At 61.0% G+C, this 20,391-nt stretch overlaps 2 protein-coding genes across 2 annotated transcripts in view; both read left to right on the forward strand.

Moving 5' to 3' along the window:
- LOC133625292 (leucine-rich repeat-containing protein 14-like) overlaps positions 1-8,204 on the forward strand; it is a 34,473-nt gene extending 26,269 nt beyond the window's left edge. The window contains 4 exon segments of the mRNA XM_061994817.1: positions 4,561-4,958; positions 5,938-6,256; positions 6,259-6,543; positions 7,905-8,204. Of these exon segments, the coding sequence (XP_061850801.1) occupies positions 4,561-4,958; positions 5,938-6,256; positions 6,259-6,543; positions 7,905-8,204 (1,302 nt within the window).
- Positions 8,205-11,205: 3,001 nt separating this feature from the next.
- The window catches only part of LOC133625293 (leucine-rich repeat-containing protein 14-like), a 30,893-nt gene continuing 21,707 nt past the window's right edge, over positions 11,206-20,391 (forward strand). The window contains 1 exon segment of the mRNA XM_061994819.1: positions 11,206-11,248. Within this exon segment, the coding sequence (XP_061850803.1) occupies positions 11,206-11,248 (43 nt within the window).

Below are 20,391 nucleotides of genomic sequence, written 5' to 3' on the forward strand. Positions count from 1 at the left end.
CCGGCCCGGGGGGATCCGAGACCTCCCGGAGCCGCGCAGGGACCGCAGCGTCTGGGGCTCAGATCGAACTTCCCGCTGCCGCCGCCCTTCAGCCAATAAGAAGGGAGGAAGCGATGACAGACACGGCGGCAGCCAATGGGCGGGCGAGGATGGCAGGCGGCACCTAGTAACGACGCCGGGCCCGCCTTCCGTGGTGAAACTCTCGCTCTGATTGGCGGAGGGGCGGTGCCGGGGTGCAGTGCCAATGCCTGGAAGCGCGGCCGTGAGGGGCCCGGCGGGAGCGGGGCGGCGGGCGGGAGGTGAGCTGAGGGGTCCCCGGGGACTGGGGGCCGTGAGGGCAGCTGAGGGGTCCCCGGGGATTGGGGGGGGGGTGAGGGCAGCTGAGGGGTCCCCGGGGATTGGGGGGGGGTGAGGGCAGCTGAGGGGTCCCCGGGGATTGGGGGGGGGTGAGGGCAGCTGAGGGGTCCCCGGGGATTGGGGGCGTGAGGGCAGCTGAGGGGAACCCCGGGGATTGGGGGGCGTGAGGGCAGCTGAGGGGAACCCCGGGGATTGGGGGGCGTGAGGGCAGCTGAGGGGAACCCCGGGGATTGGGGGGGGTGAGGGCAGCTGAGGGGGACCCCGGGGATTGGGGGGGGTGAGGGCAGCTGAGGGGGGCCTCAGGGATTGGGGGGCGTGTGGGCAGCTGAAGGGGACCCCGGAGATTGGGGGGGCGTGAGGGCAGCCAAAACTCCACTTTTCATCTGAAATCTCCACCAAAACTGCATTTTTCATCTTAAAACCCCACCAAAACCCCACTTTTCCCCTTAAAACTCCACAAAAACTCATTTTCCTTTCAGTGGACCACCAAACCCTTTCTTTTTCCCTCAGAACCACAAGACACCCCGCTTTTGCCCCAAATATCCACCAAACCCACACCTTACCACTCCAAAGTCCACAAAATCCCACATTTGCCCTTAAAAATACACCAAACCCACACTTTTAATCTAAAAACCCCACCAAAACTCCACTTTTCCCCTCAAAGCTCCTCCAAAATCCCACTTGTTCCTCTTAAGTCCACCAAATCCCCACTTTTCTTCTCAAACCTCCACTTTTCCACTTAAAACTCCACCAAAAAATCCATTTTCCGCCTCAGAATCCCATCAAAAATCCACTTTCGCCCTCAAAAACCCATTGAACCTCCAATTTTCACTCCAAGCTCCACCAAAACCCCACTTTTTCCCTCAACACTCCACCAAAACTTCACTTTCCCCCTCAAAGCTCCTCCTAATTCCCACTTGTTCCTCAGAAGTCCACAAATCCCCCACTTTTGCCCTCAAAACTCTGCCAAAACCCAGTTTTCCTCTCAAGACTACACCACAATCCCACTTTCTCCCCACAACACCATCAAAACCCAATTCTTTCCTCTCAGAATCTCACCAAAACCCCACTTTTGCCCTCAACACTCCACCAGAACCTTACTTTTCCCCTTAAAACCCCACAAAAACTCATTTTCACCTCAGATCCACACCAAAAACCTACTTTTACTCTCAAAAATTCATCAAATCCCCACTTTTTCACTTCAAACTCCACTAAAACCCCTTTTCTTCTCAACACTCCACAAAACCCCCACTTTCGCCCTCAACGCTCCACAAAACCCCCACTTTTTCACTCCAAACTCCAGTAAAACCCACTGTTCTTCTCAACACTCCACAAAAAACCCCACTTTTCATCTGAAAACTCCACCAAAACTCCACTTTTCCCCTCAGAACCCCATCAAAAACCCAATTTCGCCCTCAAAACCCCACCGAACCTCCACTTTTCCACTCCAGACTCCACCAAGCCTGCACTTTTCCCCTCAGAACCCCACCAATCTCCACTGTTCCCCCTCAGCAGACCACCAATCCCGCTCTTTTCTCCTTAAAACTCTACAAAAAACCCATTTTCCCCTCAGAACCCCACCAAAACCCCACTTTTACCCTCAAAAACCCACCAACCCCCCACTTTTTCACTCCAAGCTCTACCAAAACCCCACTTTTTCCCTCAACACTCCACCAAAACTCCACTTTTCATCTGAAAACTCCACCAAAACTTCATTTATCCCCTCAAAGCTCCTCCAAATTCCCACTTGTTCCTCAGAAGTCCACAAACCCTCCACTTTTGCCCTCAAAACTTTGCCAAAACCCATTTTTCCCCTCAGAACCACATCAAAAACTTACTTTTACCCTCAAAAATCCTCCAAATCGCCACTTTTTCACTCACAACTCCACTAAAACCCCTTTTCTTCTCAACACTCCACAAAACCCCCACTTTTCCCCTCAGAGCTCCACTCAAATCCCACTTGTATCTCAGAAATCCACCAAAACCCCACTTTTCACCTCCAAGCTCCTCCCAATTCCCACTTGTTCCTCAGAAATTCACAAACTCCCCTCTTTTCCTCTCAAAACTCCACTTTTTCCCTCAGAACCCCATCAAAAACCCACTTTCGCCCTCAAAACCCCGCCGAACCTCCACTTTTCCACTCCAGACTCCACCAAGCCCGCACTTTTCCCCTCAGAACCCCACAAATCTCCACTTTTCCCCCTCAGCACACAACCAACCCCACTCTTTTCTCCTTAAAGCTCTACAAAAACCTTTATTCCCCTCAGAACCCCACAAAAAAACACTTTTCCCCTCAAAACCCCACCAAACCCCCACTTTTCCCCTCAGAACCCCACAAATCTCCACTTTTCCCCCTCAGCACACAACCAACCCCACTCTTTTCTCCTTAAAGCTCTACAAAAACCTTTATTCCCCTCAGAACCCCACAAAAAAACACTTTTCCCCTCAAAACCCCACCAAACCCCCACTTTTCCCCTCAGAACCCCACAAATCTCCACTTTTCCCCCTCAGCAGACCACCAACCCCACTCTTTTCTCCTTAAAGTCCACCAAACCCCGACTTTTCCCCTCAACACTCCACCAAAACCCCACTTTTCCCCTCCAAGCTCCTCCCAATTCCACTTGTTCCTCAGAAATTCACAAAACCCCTCACTTTTCCTCTCAAAACTCCACCTTTCCCCTCAGAACCCCATTAAAAACCCACTTTGCCCCGCCGCCCCTCCCCATCCCCGCCCCCCGCAGCGGGCACCTGGCCGGGCTTCCTCCGCTGCTCCCGGACAAAAGCCGCTTCCCAGCTCTTCAGCAGGGCCTTGACCTCCCGCTGCCGCTCCATGGCGTGCGGAGCGGGGCCGTTCCCCGGCCCGGGGGGATCCGAGACCTCCCGGAGCCGCGCAGGGACCGCAGCGTCTGGGGCTCAGATCGAACTTCCCGCTGCTGCCGCCCTTCAGCCAATAAGAAGGGAGGAAGCGATGACAGACACGGCGGCAGCCAATGGGCGGGCGAGGATGGCAGGCGGCACCTAGTAACGACGCCGGGCCCGCCTTCCGTGGTGAAACTCTCGCTCTGATTGGCGGAGGGGCGGTGCCGGGGTGCAGTGCCAATGCCTGGAAGCGCGGCCGTGAGGGGCCCGGCGGGAGCGGGGCGGCGGGCGGGAGGTGAGCTGAGGGGTCCCCGGGGACTGGGGGCGTGAGGGCAGCTGAGGGGAACCCCGGGGATTGGGGGCCGTGAGGGCATCTGAGAGGTCCCCGGGGACTGGGGGCGTGAGGGCAGCTGAGGGGTCCCCGGGGACTGGGGGGCGTGAGGGCAGCTGAGGGGTCCCCGGGGATTGGGGGGGGTGAGGGCAGCTGAGGGAGACCCCGGGGATTAGGGGGTTGAGGACAGATGAAGGGGACCCCGGGGATTGGGGGGGGTGAGGGCAGCTGAGGGGACCCCGGGGATTCGGGGGCATGATGGCAGCTGAGGGAGACCCCGGGGATTAGGGGGTTGAGGACAGATGAAGGGGACCCCGGGGACTGGGGGGGGTGAGGGCAGCTGAAGGGGACCCTGGGGATCGAGGGGGGGTGAGGGCAGCTGAGGGGGGTCGAGGGGTGTGAGGGCAGCACGGGGGGGCCCATGGAGGGAAGGGGTTGTTGGAGATCCTGCTGTAGGCTTCCTTTATGGGGTGCTGGGGGTACCCCTCATTAACAGGGGTGGGTCATGGGTCCTGCCCTGGAGTTCCCTATTGATGGGGAGCTGGATTAGGAGTGCTATAGGGTGCCCTATTAATGGGGGATAGGGTTAGGAGTGCTATGGGAGGTCCTATTGAGAGAGGGCTGGGTTAGGGGTACCCTATTGATGAGGTGCAGATCTAGGGGTGCTGTGGGGTGCCCTATTGATGGGGGGCTGGATTAGAGGTGCTATAGGATGCCCTATAGATAGAGGGCTGGGTTAGGGGTGCTCTAAGATGCCCTATTGATGGGGGCTGGGTTAGGGGTGCTCTAAGATGCCCTATTGATGGGGTCTGGGTTAGGGGTGCTCTAAGATGCCCTATTGATGGGGGCTGGGTTAGGGGTGCTCTAAGATGCCCTATTGATGGGGGCTGGGTTAGGGGTGCTCTAAGATGCCCTATTGATGGGGGCTGGGTTAGGGGTGCTCTAAGATGCCCTATTGATGGGGGCTGGGTTAGGGGTGCTATAGGATGCCCTATTGATGGGGGCTGGCTTAGGGGTGCCCTATTGCTACGCGCGTATTGCTGCGCGCCGCCCTCCGCTCGCCCTGCGCCCCCCTGCGCCTGCTCTGCCGCGACTTCCACGCCGAGGAGCTCTCCGTCTCCACCATCGTCTCCCTGCTGGACTCCCTGGAGCCTGCTGCCGTCCGCAGAGTTGTTTTACGCTTCAACAACCCGGGGCTGGCGGGGCTGTGCGAAGTGCTGCCTCACCTCGGCCGCTTCCCCGCGCTGCGCAGCCTCAAGCTGCCCTACAGCAACGTGGACGTGCGCCGCACGGCCCCCGGCCCAGACGCCGGCATCCGCTGCTTGGCCGCTCACCTCCGGGCCCTGCCTGCCCTCAAGGAACTCGATTTGTACTCCTCCAGGCTTTCTGGGAGACTCAGGCAGCTCCTGGGGTAAGCTGCCCGCTGGGGGAGGGACTCCAAAACCTTCTCACGCTGCAGCGGGAGGGAATGTGTGTGTGTGGGGGGGGGGGGTGGCATTGGGGCATCACCCACACCCTGTGGGGGCAGATTTAAGAGGGGCTGGAGTCCAACAGTAGCTCTGCACTACCTCGGGGGGTGGTCTCAGGGGGTTTTGGGGAGAGGGTTTGGAAGGTTTGGCATTTGCCCTGTGAGCAAAGATTTAAGAGGGGATGGAGTCCCACAGCAGCTCTGCCTCAGCTCAGGGGGCTGGTCTCAGGGGGTTTTGGGGGGAAGGTTTGGCATTTGCCCCGTGGGCAAAGATTTAAGAGGAGATGGGAGTCCCACAGCAGCTGTGCCTCACCTCAGGGGGCTGGTCTCAGGGGATTTTGGGGGGGCTCAGGGTGTTTTGGGGGGAAGGTTTGGAAGGTTTGGCATTTGCCCTTGGGCAAAGATTTAAGAGGGGATGGAGTCCCACAGCAGCTCTGCCTCGGCTCAGGGGAGGCATAAAAGAGGGGTTTGGGGTGCCTGAAGATGTTTTGGGCAGCCTCAGGGTGTTTTGGGGTTTGGCATTGGGGAACTGTCTACACCCTGTGGGCAAAGATTTAAGAGGGGATGGAGTCCCACAGCAGCTCTGCCTTGGCTCAGGGGGTTTTAGGGGAGTTGCCCAGTTTGGCACTGTGCAACTGTCTACACTTATGAGGAGATGGAGTCCCAGAGCAGCTCTGCCTCAGCTCAGGGGGCTGGTCTCAGGAGGTTTGGGGATACCTCACGGGGGTTGGGGGAGACTTTGAGGGAGCTGAGGGATTTTGGGGGATCCTGGGGGTGGAATTTGGGCAGCCTCAGGGTTTTAGGGGTCTGTGGCTGGTTTGGGGAGGGCCTCAGGGGATTTGGAGGTGGGGGAGCCTCGTGGTGGTTTGGGGGTGCTTTGGGGGTTCCCCACTCACTCTGCCACCCCACCCTGTCCTCCCAGCGAGCTGCAGACTCCCCTGGAGAGTCTGGCGCTGGCCTTCTGCTGCCTGCTCCCCTCCGACCTCATCTTCCTGTCCTCGAGCCTCCACGCGCCCTCCCTGCTCCAGCTGGACCTGAGCGGCCACAACTTCACGTCCCCCAGACTCCTGCAACCCTTGCGGACGCTGCTGGAAGCCGCTTCGTGCTCGCTGCTGCAGCTGGAGCTGCTGGAGTGTCAGCTGGGGGACGCGGAGCTGGAGCTGCTGCTGCCGGCGCTGCGCCGCTGCCGCCGCCTGCGCTGCCTCGGTCTCCTCGGCACCCCCCTGAGCGCGGCGGCGCTGGGCGGCCTGGCCTGGCCCGGCCCTGCGCGGCCCTGCCCGACCTGCGCCTCGTGGGCTACTCGCAGCCGCCGCGGGGCTCCGGCCACCACACCCCCACGCAGGGGGAGGAGGGTTTCCCGGCGGAGCTGTGCCGGCTGCTGGCGAGCGCGGGTAGAGCAGACGCCGTGTGGGCGACCAGCCTCCAGCGCTACGGAGCCATCGACTACTTCAGCTTGCAGCATCCCCCCCCCAGGGAAGCTTCCCCTCGGGGCGCTGTGCCGGGCTCTGGGCTGTGCCACTCGGTTATGGTGAGTTCATTAAAGCCAACCCCACCTTGCCTGATTAACCCAAGTCCTCCTGGGATGCTTGGCAGGAGGAAGTGGCAGAGCTCAGCGGAGGGGATGGAGCTCTTCTGCTTTTAATGGACCAAGGAGAGAGCTGGCTGCTGTTCTGGCACACAGGGCACTGACCAGAGAATCATTACAGATGGAAAAGCCCTTTGAGCTGCTGGAGTCCAACCCTGACCCCACAGTGCCACAGGCACCACTGAGCCACGGCCCTCAAGCACCTCAGCCCCACGGCTCTGGGACCCCTCCAGGGCTGGGCACTCCCCCAGCTCCCTGGGCAGCCTGGCACAGGGGCTGACACCCCTCTCAGGGAAACAGTTCTGCCTCAGCTCCAGCCTCAACCTCCCCTGGGGCACCCCGAGCCCCTTTCCTCTTGGCCTGTAGCTTTTAACTTGGCAGCAGAGACCGACCCTCTCAGCCACAGCCAGGGAGTCAGAGTGATCAGGTCTCCTCTGAGCCTCCTTCTCTGCAGACTGAACCTTTGCCTCAGGTACCCTCATTTAGCCCAGAGCTTCCCAGTGCATCTTCTCCTCTCCCTGCAGCCCCTCAGTGTCCCTGTGGCAGTGAGTGAGGGGCCCAGCACTGAGCACAGCCCTGGAGCTGCAGCCTCCCCAGGGCCCAGCACAGGGGACAATCCCTGCCCTGGGGCTGCTGCCACCCCACTGCTCAGCCCAGCCAGGCTGCCACTGGCCTTCTTGCCCCCTTGGGCACGCTGCTGGCTCCTTGCCCTCGGGCAACCTCAGCCCATGGCCACATCCCTCTGAAGAACTTCCCTTCCCTCTACACACCAGCCAACATCACCACAGTGGCACCCACAGTGTGGCAGCAACACTGTCACCGTGGCAGCACCCGTGGGGACACCCACACTGTGGCAGTAGCACCGTGTCACCCACCACAGCTGCACCAACCTCACCATAGCAGCACCAACCTCTCCACAGCTGCACCCACACTGCTGCAGTGGCACCCATCACCTCTAGGCTCATTTCAATTGCCAGAGACCTTTAATATCACAGTGGGGGGACCCACACACAACACCCACATCCCTGGCACCAGCAACGCTCACCTCACCACAGCATCAGCCACACGGTGTGGCTGAGCACCAGCTCTGCCTCCTCCTCCTCCTCCTCCTCGCCCGGGGCCATGCAATGCCCCTTCCCACCCCCTCCAAGCCTCACCCCCGCCCCGCGGCTCCGCCGCTCTCCGCCTCCCCCGCCCCTTCCCCTCCCCGCAGCAGCTGCACCAGCTCCCCCGTGAGCCGATACCTCTTCCCCTCCCACCAAAAGTGAGTCGGGGGCTGCTCCGGCCCCTGCTCGTACTCCAAGCCGGACCCTCACTCCAGAGCCAGCGCCGAGCGCACCGGCCCCGCGCCCCCCGCCCGGCCCGGCGCCGGGTGGTACAAGCGCCCGTTCTCCGGCAGCATCACCAGCGCCTCGGGCCGGAGCGGCACGGCCAGCCGCTCCCCGCCGCCGCACAACGACAGCACGGCGCGGCGGGAGCAGGAGGAGGCTGAGGAGGAGGCGGCCGGGGGCAGGAGGCGGGTGAAGACGATGGGTCTGTGCTCGCAGCGCAGGAGGTTGCGCTCCGCGCCGCAGCGGGACACGAACGGGAATTCGCGCTCGTAGCGGCCGCTGCGGTTCCGCTCCAGCCGCGTGAAGAAGAACGTGAGGAAGGTCACGTCTGCCGGGATGGACCCTCATTAACCCGCGCCTCTCCTTAATTAACAGCCCCCCCTTTTAATTAAGCCGCATCGCCGCTCGTGGTTAGCCCGCTGGGAACGGCCGCTGCGGGGCTGCGAAGGGAGGGTGAGGAAGAAGAGGAGGAGGAAGGCAACGTCTGCTGGGATAAACCATCATTAACCCCTTCCCACAATTAACTCTGTGTGCTCCTAATTAACCTAACCCTCCTAATTAACCTCCAGCCCCCCCTAACTAACCCCCAGTGTCCCCATGATTAACCCCCTTGGAACAACTGCGGTTCTAAGGGAGGGTGAGGAAGAAGAAAATGAGGAGGAGGAAGGCAACGTCTGCTGGGATAAACCATCATTAACCCCTTCCCTGAATTAACTCCCTGTGCTCCTAATTAACCTCCAATCCCCCTAATTAACCTCCAACGCCCCTAACTAACCCCCAGTCCCCCCATGGTTAACCCCCTCAAAACAACCACTGCGATTCTAAGGGAGGGTGAGGAAGAAGAAGATGAGAAAGGCAACGTCTGCTGGGATAACCCCTTCCCACAATTAACCCCCAGTGCTCTTAATTAACCCCAACCCTCCTAATTTAACCTCCAACCCTCCTAATTAACCTCCAACCCTCAGTCCTCTCATGATTAAAGCTGCTCAGAACAACCACTGCTAAGGGAGTGAGGAAGAGGAAGGTGATACCTGCCAGGATGGACCCTAAGTAACCCCACTAATTAACCCCTAAACCTCCTAATTAACTCCCACCCTCCTAATTAACCCCAACCCTCCTAACTAACCCCCAATTCTCCATAATGAACCCTCCCATAGAGGCTGCCGGGGTTCAGCTCCAGGTGAGTGAGGAAGGCAACGTTAATTAACCTCACACCCTCGTTAATTAACCCTCCCCTAATTAACACCGGAGAAAGGGGGGTGTTCCTTAATGGGAAAGCGATTTGAAGGGGCTGAGGGAGGTTTGGGGGACGGGGGGGGGGGGGGGGGGGGGGGGAGGGGGGGGGGGTGAGTAGGGATCAGTGTTACCAAGTGCCTGGGAGCAATTAAGGGCAGGAAGTGGTTAATTAAGGCGGTGATTAATATGCAAATTAGGTTGAGAGGAGGATGTTTTGGCACCTACAAAGGCAATGAAGGGGATGAGAGTATCTTCTCCCCACTCCACAGCCCCCCCAATACAGATGAGACCCCAAATAAAGATGAGTCTCTAATTAAAGACCCTAATTAAGGCTAAAACGCTACTGAATGGTGATGGGGAGGAGGGATTTTGGGGTGATTTGGTTTTTTGGAGGGGTTCTGAGGAGATTTGGGGGGGTTGGGGGGATTTTGATTGCTTTTGGAGAGAGTTGGAGGGGATTTGGGGTTTTTTGGGGGGGATTTGGGGGATTTTGGGATTTTTGGGGGATTTATTTTGGAGGGACTGGAGAGGATTTGGGGGTTTCTGGGGGGCTTTTGTGTTTTTTTGGGGTGATTTGAGGGGATTTGGAGACTTTGGGGATTGTTTGGGGGGATATTTTGGGGGGTTTGGGTGGATTTTGACATTTTTGGGGGGGTTGGAGAGAATATGGAGGCTTTTTGGGGGGGATTTGGGAGGTTTTGGGATGCTCTGGGGGGATTTGAGGGGGATTGTTGGGATTTGGGGGCTTTTGAGGTCGGGGGGAGTTGGGGTTTGGTTTTTTGGGAGGATTTGGGAGGCTTATTTGTGGGGGTTTTAGGGTGGGATTTGGGTCTTTGGAAGGGGTCAGAGAGGATCTGGGGGATAATTTGGGGGGGATTTTGGTTTTTGGGGGCATTTTGAGGGGTCATTTTTGAGGGGGAGGATTTGGGGGGCTTTCGGGGGGATCCCAGTACCTTTGAAGGAAGTGATGAAGTTCTTCACTTTGGTGTCATCGAGGAAAAGCTGCAGAAAAAAAGGGGAAAAGCCTCAAAATCCCAAAGCAGGTGCAAGGGCCAAATGGGATCTGGCTGGGATCCATCCAGGGGCCATCTGGGATCCATCCAGGGGTCATCCAGGCTCTGCCCTGGGTCCATTTAGAGTCTTTTTGTGGGGGTTTTGTCCAGGATCCGTTTTGTCTCTGGGCTGGGATCCATCCAGGTTGTGTCCTGGGTCCATTTAGAGCCTTTTGGGGAGGGGGGGGGGTTGTCTGGGATCCATCCAGGCTCTGCCCTGGGTCCATTTAGGGTCTTTTGGGGGGAGGGTTGTCCGGGATCTGTTTTGTCTCTGGGGTGGGATCCATCCAGGTTGTGTCCTGGGTCCATTTAGGGTCTTTTTGGGGGGGGTTTATCCAGGATCTGTTTTGTTTCTGGGCTGGGATCCATCCAGGTTGTGTCCTGGGTCCATTTAGAGCCTTTTGGGGAGGGGGGGGTTTGTCTGGGATCCATCCAGGCTCTGCCCTGGGTCCATTTAGGGCCTTTTTGGGGGGGTTTTGTCCAGGATCTGTTTTGTCTCTGGGCTGGGATCCATCCAGGTTGTGTCCTGGGTCCATTTAGGGTCTTTTTGGGGAGGTTTATCCAGGATCTGTTTTGTCTCTGGGCTGGGATCCATCCAGGCTATATTCTGGGTCTATTCAGAGCCTTTTGGGGAGGGGGAGGTTGCCCGGGATTCATTTGGGATCCATCTGGGATCCATCCAGCCTCTGCTCTGGGTCCATTTAGGTCTTTTTGGGGGAGACTGTCCAGGATCCGTTTGGGATCCATCCAGCATCCATCCAGCCTCTGTCCTGGGTCCGTTGAGGTCTTTTTTGGGGGGGTTCTGCCCAGGATCCGTGAACTACAATGGATACGCAGAACAGAAATCTAAGCAGCCCGGGTTCCGTTCTTTGGGAACAGAAGGCCGGGGCTTCAGCGCCGCAGCACTTCACCCTCTCGCCCGGACCCAACCGCAGGCGCTCACCCCGAGCCCGGCAGCTGGAAACGTGGCCTGAGGCACAAAGGAGATGGCGAATGGTTGTGCCTTTACGTCCGGCAGAAATGCCAGCGGTGAGTCTGCTCTGAGGCCCCGTGCCCTTTATATATAAAATAAACTGAGAGATTTGTCTATTGCAACACTTCGCACCCTTGTCTATAGTTTAAGTAATTCTTTTCAACTCTCCCTGCGTAACATGCTTTAGTTTCCGTGCTGTTAGTCTGTACCACCTGTATTGCAGTGGAGCTATGTCCCAAATAGGATAGAATGACAGAACAGAATTAGGGCCTGCGAGAATCCCTTCTCAAAAATGTCTCTGGTCACAAAGCAAATTGTTTACTGTAAGCTCCTGACAAGTTGGTTGGGGAGTCGAGTGCTGAATTACTTTATTTTCCCCACAACAATCAACAATAGAAAGTGGGAGAAGCAAAGAAAAGAATGAGAGGGAGACAAAGAGGGAAAAGGAACGATAGTCACCACCACCTCCTGTCCCGGTGCCACCCGCAGCTCTGGCCCCTCATTGTCCCTGTGCCCACACCGTGTCCCCCCACCGTCCCTGTGCCCACACTGTGTCCCCTCATTGTCCCTGTGCCGACACCGTGCCCTCACCATCCCTGTGCCCACACCGTGTCCCCTGATTGTCCCTGTGCCCACACTGTGTCCCAAACCATCCCTGTGCCCACACCGTGTCCCCCGAGCATCCCTCTGCCCACACTGTGTCCCCTCACCATCCCTGTGCCCACACACCATGTCCCCTCAACATCCCTGTGCCCACACCGTGTCCCCCCACTATCCCTATGACCACACCGTGTCCCCCCACCACCCCTGTGCCCACATCATGTCCCCTGATTGTCCCCGTGCCCACACTGTGTCCCACACCATCCCTGTGCCCACACGGTGTCCCACAACATCCTTACGCCTACAGCGTGTCCCCTCATCATCCCTGTGCCCACTCCGTGTCCCACACCATCCCTATTCCCAGACCATGTCCCCTCATTGTCACTGTGCCCACACCATGTCCCACACCATCCCTGTGCCCCCACTGTAGCCCCCCACCATCCCTGTGCCCCCACACCATGTCCCCTCACCATCCCTGTACCCACACCATGTCCCACACCATCCCTGTGCCCACTCCGTGTCCCACACCATCCCTATGCCCACACCATGTCCCCTCACCATCCCTGTGCCCACACTGTGTCCCCCCACCATCCCTGTGCCCCCACACCATATCCCCTCACCATCCTTCTGCCCACACCGTGTCCCCTCATTGTCCCTGTGCCCACATCGTGTCCCACACAATCCCTGTGCCCACACCGTGTCCCCCCATCATTCCTGTGCTCACACTGTGTCCCCTCAGGATCCCTGTGCCCACACCGTGTCCCACACCATCCGTGTGCCCACAGCGTGTCCCCTCATTGTCCGTGTGCCCACACTGTGCCCTCACCATCCCTGTGCTCACACCATGTCTCCTCATTGTCCCTGTGCTTACACCGTGCCCTCACCATCCCTGTGCCCACACCGTGTCCCCCCACCGTCCCTGTGCCCCCACACCAAGTCCCACACTATACCTGTACCCACACTGTGTCTCCTCACCATCCCTGTGCCCACACCATGTCCCCTCATTGTCCCTGTGCCCACACTGTGTCCCACACCATCCTTGTGCCCACACCATGTCCCACATCATCCCTGTGCCCAAACCATGTCCCCTCACAATCCCTATACCCACAGTTTCCCCACACCATCCCTGTGCCCCCACACCATGTCCCCACACCATCCCTGTGCCCACTCCCCTCACCATCCCCTTCTCCCCTCACCATCCCCTTCTCCCCTCACCATCCCCGTGTCCCCTAACCACCCCCGTGTCCCCTCAACATGCCCTTATACCCTCACCACCCCCATGTACTCTCATCATCCCCTTGTCCCCTCACCACCTCCGTTTCCCCTCACCAGCCCCATGTCCCCTCACCAACCCCTTTTCTCCTCACCACGCTATTCTCCCCTCACCATCCCCATGTCCCCTCACCATCCCCGTGTCCCCTCCTCTCCCAGGTGTCCCCTCATCACCCCCGTGTCCCCTGACCATCCCCTTTTCCCCTCACCACCCCCGTATCCCCTCACCTGCCCAATGTCCCCTCACCACCCCCTTGTCCCCTCACCCTCCCCTTCTCCACTCACCATCCCCCTTATCCCCTCAGCATCCCGGTGTCCCCTAACGATCCCTGTGCCCACACTGTGCCCCTCACCATCCCCGTGTACCCTCTCCACCCCTGTGTCCCCTCACCATCCCCTTCTCCCCTCACCATCCCCATGTCCCCTCACCCCCCCCGTGTCCCCTCACCACCCCCTTCTCCCCTCACGACCCCCGTGTCCCCTCACCCTCCCCTTCTCCCATCACCATCCCCGTCTCCCCTAACCATTCCCATGTCCCCTCAACATGCCCTTCTCCCTTGACCACCCCCGTGTCCCCTCACTACCCCCGTGTCCCCTCACCATCCCCTTCTCCCCTCACCACCCCCGTGTCCCCTCACCATCCCCTTCTCCCCTCACCACCCCCTTGTCCCCTAACCAGCCCCTTCTCCCCTCACCCCCCCCGTGTCCCCTCACCTCCTCCATGTCCGCTCACCCCCCCCGTGTCCGCTCATCCCCCCGGGTCCGCTCACCAGCCCCATGTCCCCTCAGCAACCTCTTCTCCCCTCACCAGCCCCTTCTCCCCTCACCGTCCCCGTGTCCCCTCACCGTCCCCGTGTCCCCTCACCACGCCCTTGTCCCCTCACCACCCCTGTGTCCCCTCACCATCCCTGTGCCCACACTGTGCCCCTCACCCTCCCCTTGTCCCCTCACCATACCCTTGTCCCCTCACCCTCCCCGTCTCCCCTCACCATCCCCGTCTCCCCTCACCATCCCCTTCTCCCCTCACCCCCCCCGTGTCCCCTCACCATCCCCGTGTCCCCTCACCACCCCCTTCTCCCCTCACCACACCCTTCTCCCCTCACCACCCCCTTCTCCCCTCACTACCCCCGTGTCCCCTCACCTCCCCCATGTCCCCTCACCCCCCTCGTGTACCCTCACCATCCCTGTGCCCACACTGTGCCCCTCACCATCCCTGTGCCCACACCGTGCCCCACACAATCCCTGTGCCCACACCGTTTCCCCTCATTGTCCCTGTGCCCACACCGTGCCCTCACCATCACTGTGCCCACAGCGAGTCCCACACCATCATTATGCCCACACCATGTTCCCTCACCATCCCTGTGCCCACACTGTGTTCCCTCAACATCCCTGTGCCCAAACTGTGTCCCCACACCGTCCCTTTGCTGACACCATGTCTCCTCACCCTCCCTGTGCCCACACCATGTCCCTTCACTATCCCTGTGCCCACACCGTGACCCACACCATCCCTATACCCACACCGTGTCCCCTAATTGTCCCTGTGCTGACACCGAGACCCCACCATCGCTGTGCCCACACTGTGTCCCTCACCATCCCTGTGCCCACACCGTGTCCCGTCATTGTCCCGGTGCCCACACCATGTCCCACACCATCCTTGTGCCCACACAGTGTACCCTCACAATCCCTTTGCCCACACCGTGTCCCCCCACAATTCCTGTGCCCACACTGTGTGCCCTCACCATCCCTGTGCCCACTCCGTGTCCCCTCACCACCCGCTGTGTCCCCTCACCAGTCCCATGTCCCCTCGCCATCCCCATCTCCCCTCACCATCCCCATCTCCCCTCACCATCCCTGTGCCCACACTGTACCCGTCACCATCCCCTTGTCCCCTCCCCATACCGTTCTCCCCTCACCACCCCCTTGTCCCCTCATCACTCCCGTGGCCCCTCACCTGCCCCATGTCCCCTCACCACCCCCTTTTCCCCTAAACCTCCCCTTCTCCCCTTACCATCCCCATCTACCCTCACCATCCCATTCTCCCCTCACCACCCCCTTCTCCCCTCACCCCCCCATGTCCCCTCACCATCCCCTTTTCCCCTCACCACCCCCGTGTCCCCTCACCATTCCCTTCTCCCCTCACCACCCCCGTGTCCCCTCACCAGCCCCTTCTCCCCTCACTATCCCCTTCTCCCCTCACCACCCCCATGTCCTCTCACCATGCCCTTGTCCCCTCACCACCCCCGTTTCCCCTCACCAGCCCCATGTCCCCTCAACCCCCACTTGTCCCCTCACCATCCCCGTGTCCCCTGACCATCCCCTTTTCCCCTCACAACCCCCGTATCCCCTCACCAGCCGCATGTCCCCTCACCCCCCCGTGTACCATCACCATCCCTGTGCTCACACTGTGCCCCTCACCACCCCCTTCTCCCCTCACCATCCCCTTCTCCCCTCACCATCGCCTTCTCCCCTCACCATCCCCGTGTCCCCCCTCATCGTGTCCGCAGCCCCCCGTCGCCCTCCATCATGCCATGCCAATGCCCTCAGACCATCCTGAAGCTGCTGGTGACGGGCTCGGCGCCCTCTCGCACGCGGGTGCTGATGCCCATCCTGCAGTACCCGCTGTACTCGGCCACCATCGCCGAGCTGGGGGCCTTGCAGCTCGGCTACTACCTGGACGAGGAACGGTGCTGGGCACTGGCGCTGAGTGAGCTGCGGCGGGCGCTGGCCGAGGGCCGCCGGCACTGCTGCCCACGGGTGCTGTGCATCATCAACCCTGGCAACCCCACCGGTACCCTGCGGCACCAAGGGCTGGGACGGGACCCCAGGGGTGGGACGGGACCACAGGGTTGGGATTGGATGGAACTGGATAGGACCCCAGGGTTGGGATGGGATGGGATGGGACCCCAGGGGTGGGATGGGATGAGATGGGACTCCAGGGGTGGGATGAGTCCCCAGGATGGGATGGGATGGGACCCCAGGAGTGGGATGAGTCCCCAGGGGTTGGATGGGATGGGACTCCAGGGGTGCGATGGGATGGGACCCCAGGGATGGGATGGGACGGGATGGTACTGGATGGGACACCAGGGTTGGGATGGGACCCCAGGGGTGGGACCTCAGGGGTGGGATGGGATAGGACTGGGATGGGACCCCAGGGGTGGCATACGACCCCAGGGGTGGGACGGGACCCTGACGTTGGGATGGGACCCCAGGGATGGGAATTTAGGGCTGGGATGGGACCCCAGGGTTGGGATGGGACTGGATGGGACGGGTTGGGACCCCAGGGGTGGAATGGGATGGGACCCCAGGGGTGGAATGGGATGGGACTCCAGGGTTGGGATGGGACGGGACTCCAGGGTTGGGATGGGACGGGATGGGAACCCAGGGTTGGGATGGGACCTTAGGGGTGGGACCTCAGGGGTGGGATGGGATAGGACTGGGATGGGACTCCAGGGGTGGGATGAGACTGGGATGGGACCCCAGGGGTGGGATGCGACCCCAGGGGTGGAACCCCAAGGGTGGGATGGGACCCTGAGGTTGGAATGGGACCCCAGGGATGCGACTTCAGGGGTGGGATAAGACCCCAGCGGTGGGATGGGACTGGATTGGACCCCAGGGGTGGGATGGGACCTTAGGGCTGGGATGGGACTGGATGGGACACCAGGGTTGGATAGGTCCCCAGGGGTGGGATGGGATGGGACCCCAGGGGTGGGATGGGACCCCAGGGGTGGGATGAGTCCTCAAGGGGTGATGGGCTGGGACCCCAGGGGTGGGATGGGTCCCCAGGTGTGGGATGGGATGGGATGGGATGGGATGGGATGGGATGGGATGGGACCCCAGGGGTGGGATGGGACCCCAGGGGTGGGATGGGATGGGACCCTAGGGTTGGGATGGGATGGGACCTTAGGGGAGGGACCTCAGGGGTGGGATGGGATAGGACTGGGATGGGACTCCAGGGGTGGGCTGGGAACCCAGGGGTGGGATGGGAGGGGACCGCAGGGGTGGGATGCGACCTCAGAGGTGGGATGGGACCCCAGGGTTGGGATGGGATGGGACCCCAGGGGTGGGATGGGACCCCAGGGTTGGGATTGGATGCGACCCCAGGGTTGGGGTGGGATGGGACCCCAGGGTTGGGGTGGGATGGGACCCCAGGTTTGGGGTGGGACCCAATGTTTGGGATGGGATGGAATGGGACCCCAGGGGTGGGATGAGTCCCCAGGGGTGGGATGGAATGGGATGGGATGGGACTGGATGGGACCCTAGGGTTGGGATGGGATAGGATCCCAGGGGTGGGACCTCAGGGGTGGGATGGGATAGGACTGGGATGGGACCCTAGGGGTGGGATGAGACTGGGATGGGACCCTCATTCTTCCTGTGCCCACACTATGCCCCTCACCATCCCTGTGCCCACACTGTGTCTCACACCATCCCTGTGCCCACAGCGTGTCCCCTCATTGTCACTGTGCCCACACCGTGTCCCACACCATCCTTGTACCGACATCATGTCCCACACCATCGCTGTGCCCACACCTTGTCCCACATCATCCTTATGCCCACACCATGTCCCCTAACCATCCCTGTACCCACACCGTGTCCCCCCACCTTACCTATGCCCACACTGTGTCCCCTCACTATCAATGTGCCCGCACCATGTCCCATAACATCCCTGTGCTGACACCATGTCCCTCACCATCCCTGTGCCCACACTGTGCCCCCACACCATCCCTGTGCCCACACAATGTCCCCTCATTGTCCATGTACAGTGTCCCACACCATCCCTGTGCCCACACCGTGCTCCACACCATCCCTGTGCCCATACCATGTCCCCTCACCATCCCCTTCTCCGCTCACCACCCCCGTGTCCCCGCACCTGCCCCGCGCCCCGTCACCACCCCCTTGTCCCCTCAACCTCCCCTTCACCCCTCACCACCCGCTGTGTCCCCTCACCACCCCCATGTCCCCTCACCATTCCCTTCTCCCCTCACCATCCCCTTCTCCCCTCACCATCCCCGTGTCCCCTCACCATCCCCGTGTCCCCTCACCCCACCCGTGTCCCCTCACCAGCCCTGTGACCCCTCACGACCCCCATGTCCCCTCACCTGCCCAATGTCCCCTCACCAACCCCTTGTACCCTGACCCCCCTGTGTCCCCTCACCCCCCCGTGTCCGCACACCATCCCCTTCTCCCCTCACCCCCCCCGTGTCCCCTCATCATCCCTTTCTTCCCTCACCATGCCCTTGTCCCCTCACCCCCCCGTGTCCCCTCACCAGCCCCTTCTCCCCTCACCAGCCCCATGTCCCCTCAACCCCCACTTGTCCCCTCACCATCCCCTTTTCCCCTCACAACCCCCATGTCCCCTCACCACCCCCGTGTCCCCTCACCCCCCCGTGTACCATCACCATCCCTGTGCTCACACTGTGCCCCTCACCACCCCCTTTTCCCGTCACCATCCACGTGTCCCCTCACCATCCCCGTGTCCCCCCCCATCGTGTTCGCAGCCCCCCGTCGCCCCCCATCATGCCATGACAATGCCCTCAGACCATCCTGAAGCTGCTGGTGACGGGCTGGGCGCCCTCTCGCACGCGGTACTGATGCCCATCCTGCAGTACCCGCTGTACTCGGCCACCATCGCCGAGCTGGGGGCCTTGCAGCTCGGCTACTACCTGGACGAGGAACGGTGCTGGGCACTGGCGCTGAGTGAGCTGCGGCGGGCGCTGGCCGAGGGCCGCCGGCACTGCTGCCCACGGGTGCTGTGCATCATCAACCCTGGCAACCCCACCGGTACCCTGCGGCACCAAGGGCTGGGACGGGACCCCAGGGGTGGGATGGGTCCCCAGGGGTGGGAAAGGATGGGACCCCAGGGGTGGGACGGGACCCCAGGGGTGGGATTGGATGGAACTGGATAGGACCCCAGGGTTGGGATGGGACGGGATGGGAACGCAGGGTTGGGATGGGATGGTACTGGATGGGACACCTATGTTGGGATGGGATGGGACCTTAGGGGTGGGACCTCAGGGGTGGGATGGGATAGGACTGGGATGGGACTCCAGGGGTGGGATGAGACTGGGATGGGACCCCAGGGGTGGGATGCGACCCCAGGGGTGGAACCCCAAGGGTGGGATGGGACCCTGAGGTTGGAATGGGACCCCAGGGATGCGACTTCAGGGGTGGGATAAGACCCCAGGGGTGGGATGGGACTGGATTGGACCCCAGGGGTGGGATGGGACCTTAGGGCTGGGATGGGACTGGATGGGACACCAGGGTTGGATAGGTCCCCAGGGGTGGGATGGGATGGGACCCCAGGGGTGGGATGGGACCCCAGGGGTGGGATGGGACTCCAGGGGTGGGATGGGACTCCAGGGGTGGGATGGGATGGGACCCCAGGAGTGGGATGGGACTGGATGGGTCCCCAGGGGTGGGATGGGACCCCAGGGGTGGGATGAGTCCCCAGGACTGGGATGGGATGGGACCCCAGGGGTGGGATGCGACCTCAGGGGTGGGATGGGATCCCAGGGTTAGGATGGGACTGGATGGGACCCCAGGGTTGGGATGGGATGGGACCCTAGGGGTGGGATGAGTCCCCAAAGGTGGGATGGGACCCCAGGGGTGGGATAGGACCGCAGGGATGGGATGGGATGGGACCCCAGGGGTGGGATGGGTTCTCAGGCGTGGGATGAATCCCCAGGGGTGGGATGAGTCCCCAATGGTGTGATGGGATGGGACCCCAGGGGTGTGATGGGACCTCAGGGGTGGAATGGGACCCCAGGGGTGGGATGGGATGGGACTCCAGGGGTGGGATGGGATGGGACTGGATTGGACCCCAGGGTTGGGATGGGTCCCCAGGGGTGGGATGGGATGGGACGGGACCCCAGAGGTTGGATGGGACCCCAGGTGTGGGATGGGACCTCAGGGGTGGGATGGGATCGGACCCCAGGGGTGGGATGGAATGGGATGGGATGGGATTGAATGGGACCCTAGGGTTGGGATGGGATGGGACCTTAGGGGTGGGACGGGATGGGATGGGACCTTAGGGGTGGGACCTCAGGGGTGGGATGGGATAGGACTGGGATGGGACTCCAGGGGTGGGACGAGAGTGGGATGGGACCCCAGGGGTGGGATGTGACCCCAGGGGTGGGACCCCAAGGGTGGGATGGGACCCTGAGGTTGGAATGGGACCCCAGGGATGGGACTTCAGGGGTGGGATGGGACCCCAGGGTTGGGATGGGACTCCAGGGGTGGGATGAGTCCCCAGGAGTGGGATGTGATGGGACCCCAGGGGTGGAATGGGACCCCAGGGGTGGGATGGGATCCCAGGGGTGGGATGGGATGG

The sequence above is a fragment of the Colius striatus genome, chromosome 4 (genome assembly GCF_028858725.1).
Source record: "Colius striatus isolate bColStr4 chromosome 4, bColStr4.1.hap1, whole genome shotgun sequence".
Taxonomy (NCBI): Eukaryota; Metazoa; Chordata; class Aves; order Coliiformes; family Coliidae; genus Colius; species Colius striatus.